Source organism: Chinchilla lanigera, unplaced genomic scaffold (genome assembly GCF_000276665.1).
Source record: "Chinchilla lanigera isolate Chin_1 unplaced genomic scaffold, ChiLan1.0 scaffold00162, whole genome shotgun sequence".
NCBI classification, from domain to species: Eukaryota; Metazoa; Chordata; class Mammalia; order Rodentia; family Chinchillidae; genus Chinchilla; species Chinchilla lanigera.
Genome location: NW_004955563.1, coordinates 672,223 through 676,133, shown reverse-complemented (window position 1 = coordinate 676,133; position 3,911 = coordinate 672,223). Strand labels below are relative to the sequence as shown.

Genomic DNA, 3,911 nt, shown 5'->3' with positions numbered 1-3,911 from the left:
AAAAAAAAAAAAAAAAAAAAAAAAAAGAAGAATAAAATAATGTCATTGTGGGAAAATGGATGGAACTGAAAAAATCATGTGAAGTGAAATAAGCCAGACAGAAAAAAAAGTGCTGCATGTTTTTCTCATATTTGGAAACCAATAAAAAGTAAGAGTCCAACAAGAGTATAAACATGGCGGGGGTAGCTAGAGATAAGGGAGGGTTACAGAACGAAGAAGGTCCATGGTAAAAGTTGATGCAGGTGTGAAGGCAAGTACAATTGTAGCTTGTACAGTTTGTATGTGTTAGTAATAGCTCTAAAAACGGAGACAAACAAAGACTCTCTGGAACAAGTATCAACCCTTCCCTCAGTGTATTGTAAGGAAGAAAAGTAAAGGCCCAAACAATAAATGATCCCTCATGTTAGATTATCTTTGTAGACTTTATTATGAATAGATAAAATATAAACTAAAATCGAACACCTATAAGAGCTCCTCAAGTGAAATTTAATCTCACGAAGCCACCTACAGCAGAAGCTTCTAAAAAAGAGTTTAATAATAAAACGTTGTGTATAAAGGATCCTTGGTGAGTTTAGAACTAGAATTAAAAGACAGACAAGAACACTGGAAACTTTCTGGTGAGCCCCGCTCCGGTGGCCTCACACCTGGGATTCCCCAGCAGTCCCTGCTCCCGCTTCCGTCTGGTTTTCAGCCCTTTCCTCCTGGCCACTGGCCTCTGCCTCCCTGGCCAGCCTGTCTGCCTGCAAGGCCATGGCTAATCTCTCCCTGGCTTTCTTCACTCTCCGAGTCTGTGTCCGGATGTCTGCAGCAGTGACCTGCCGGCTGGAAGAGGGAGGTAAAAGACACAAAGCTTCCGGGATCATCTCTTTCCAAAACGGAGACAGGCCGGGGGTGGGCTGCAAGCTCTCAACTCCAGACTGGTCTTGGGATTCGCCTGGACTTCCTTGAGTCAGTCTTTTATAGGTGTTTTCAAAATCCAGTCGGCTTAAACCTTCTTCGGTGCCTTGGTTCTTGACTGCCTCCAGCCTCCAGCTTGCACAGAGCTGATGCGGCTTCTCCAGCGTGGCCTTGTGTGGGCCATACCTGACCTCATTGCCGGGGTGGGCGGTGATGAGAGTGACCGGCCTCCGGAAGAAGCAGCTGGTCAGCCGCTCAGGGGGAGTAAAGGGTACAGCAGCTCTGTAATTGGTCTTGGGGCAATGGTCTTGTTTCTTCTGCAATTTCGGGGGTATCATGCTTCTTGTGAGCTTTCCCTTCAAAGACAAAATAACATATGAAATTTAAACAAAATGGGAGATGAAGACTTCCTTCAGCCATGGGGAATTTTCTCAGTTCATTAGGATCTTTCAGCCTCCCCTTTCTTGGAGAAAGATGTTTGAAATCACAGTGCATCACAATTACCCGGAAAGGTGGTTAAAACTCAGCTATCTGGAACCCAAGTAGGTCTGGGTGTGGTTCCATATCCAGGGCCAATGACAAAGCATTTTCCAACTGCCTTTGAGGGTACACTTCTCGTTCATGTCACTGGCGTTGTTTGCTGGTGTCCCTAAGCCATCCTAGTTTAGACACTGGTATCACAAGTTTCACAAGCACCGATTGACCTGCACTACCTAAGGGTGTGTAAGTGCATTCTATTATGTTCACGCAGCGGAGAAACTGGCAAACAGTGTGTCTCAGAACGGAAACCCATCTCTGGTGTTGCTCAGATGCATCTTTGCTTTTACTCACTAATAGTAGCAATTACAGAATGGCTTTCCTTAAAATATCACCTTAGCTGAACAACAGTTGTCATTTATCATGTGATGCATGCTTGTAGTCTCAAACTACTTGGGAGGCTGAGGTAGGAGGATCTCAAACTCAGCAGTTCAAGGCAATCCCGGGCGTATATTAATGCCCCATTTCGCAAACAAAACCAAAAGCACAAAACTCTCTGCTGTCTGCTGAATAAACAATACACGAATGGACACTTTTGTGACTTTATAGATTCTATACTCACCACAAAAGGCTGGCTTGGAATTGAGGGTGTTTCAGGATCCCCTGTGGTTTCTGGGCTTATACTTTCTGCCTCCATTTCTGAGATAAAAACAGGCTATGGCCTTCTGGAAAATGCAGTGGTCCCTCACCCGATTCCCCTTCTATTAAGGAGGAAGAAGATGAGCCAATCAGAGGACAAGCCAATCAATCACTATGTTGATAATCCATAGAACACATTCAGATGTATTCCTGGAACTTAATGGATCCTTAAACCTTCATATAAAACTAAAGTATGTGGAGTTACTGATACAGCCACATAGTGTTGATAGGTGAGATTTTAAAATACATTTTTTGTGGAAGCAACCCAAATGTCTATCCACTGAGGATTGGATAAGAAAATTGTGGTACTTTTATATAATAGAATATTACTCAGCTGTAAAGAAAGATAAACTCGAGGCTTTTATAGGCAGATGGTCACAACTAGAGACGATACTCATAAGCGAAATAAATCAAACATACATGTGCAAGCACCGCATTGTTTCTCTAGTGTAAAGCCTGAAAGAGTTAATTTAATCTAGGAGATATGATAGACATTGAGAATTGATAGGAAAGCACTCATAGGTAAAGGATAACTGGGATATGGGAAAAGAGAAGGGAAAGAAGGAGAAAGTTTGTATATATGTATATGCAGGATAGTTAACACGGGTGTTCTACTGTCCTGTATTTCCTTGCTGAAAGAAACTGTCAGTGAGGCATTGGTTGATTAGCTTTGTATGTCTATATGTGTTTTCATGAGAAACTACATTGAAGATATCAATATGTAATACAATAAGCATTGTTAATTCCCTACCACTCTGTTTGTAACTCTGTAATGTGTGTACTGATCCTATGCTATTTTGTAAAATGTTGTCGATCTGTTAGTATTTTCCTCCTTTTATTTCTAAAATTAAAAAAAAATACATTTTAGTAGGTTGAATTTGCACTTAATAAAGACATTGTATTTTATTGAAATTTTAAAGGTTATACTTGACAAATGATATATTAATAAAGTGCAGTGTGATGCTTTGATCTACATATACATCGTAGGGATTCAATTCAACTAGTGAGGATGTCCATCACCTGGCCGATTTATTATTAATATCAGCATTTTCACCTGCTTCCATTTCTCCCATCATATTCTTTAAAAATTGAAATGGGAACTTGTATGTGCATAAATTTTCTTACCAAATTGCTTAATGAAGAAAAATTAGTCTCTCTATAATTTCCTCAATAAAATATCAAAAGTATTTATAAATGTATATATGATATGCCACACAGCTACTAAAAGAAATTACTATTTTGTGCAATAGCATTTCATGGAATTACTGGCAAATCTGAGATGGCTTCAGACATCATACCTTTTCCCTATACTTTAATTTAACCGATTATTTTGATTAATTTCTTTACTTGCAGGAGTGAATTAAACAGTTTATTTTCCATTTTTCTCTTTTAACTTGTGAGATATAATGAGATACAGATCTGTGTATGTATGCTTATGATTAAATCATAGATCTTTTTGTGATGAAGTACACCTAAAATGTACCAATAAAATCTGGTTTAAAAAAAAAAAATAAATCTTAGATCTTTCACTTGATATACTCTAATACAAATATTTTTACTACCTCTTCCTGTTGGTAATAACTTAGAACACTCAATTCTACTTTTCTTCTCTTTTGTATTATTATTATCATACATTTTAATTATACATATATTTTGATCTCTATAAGGCATCGCTACTATTGTTTCATATACCAGTACAGTATTCATTTATTTTTATCTGTACCTTATCCTTTACATTCCCTTCATGCCTCACAGTTTTCATCTGGAATTATTTTCTATTAAAAATTCCTTCTAGGGAAAAGGAGAAAAAGAAAGAAGGCAGGGAAAATACATATATA

General features: G+C 38.4%; 1 protein-coding gene across 1 annotated transcript in view; it reads right to left on the bottom strand.

Moving 5' to 3' along the window:
- Positions 1–67: 67 nt before the first annotated feature.
- LOC102007476 (putative methyl-CpG-binding domain protein 3-like 5) overlaps positions 68–3,911 on the bottom strand; it is a 14,102-nt gene continuing 10,258 nt past the window's right edge. Inside the window, exons 2-3 of the mRNA XM_005413108.2 lie at positions 1,997–2,135; positions 68–1,253 (exon numbers count right to left, since the gene is read on the bottom strand). Of these exons, the coding sequence (XP_005413165.1) occupies positions 639–1,253; positions 1,997–2,071 (690 nt within the window). The 5' untranslated portion in view covers positions 2,072–2,135 and the 3' untranslated portion in view covers positions 68–638. The remainder of the gene's footprint in view (positions 1,254–1,996; positions 2,136–3,911) is intronic.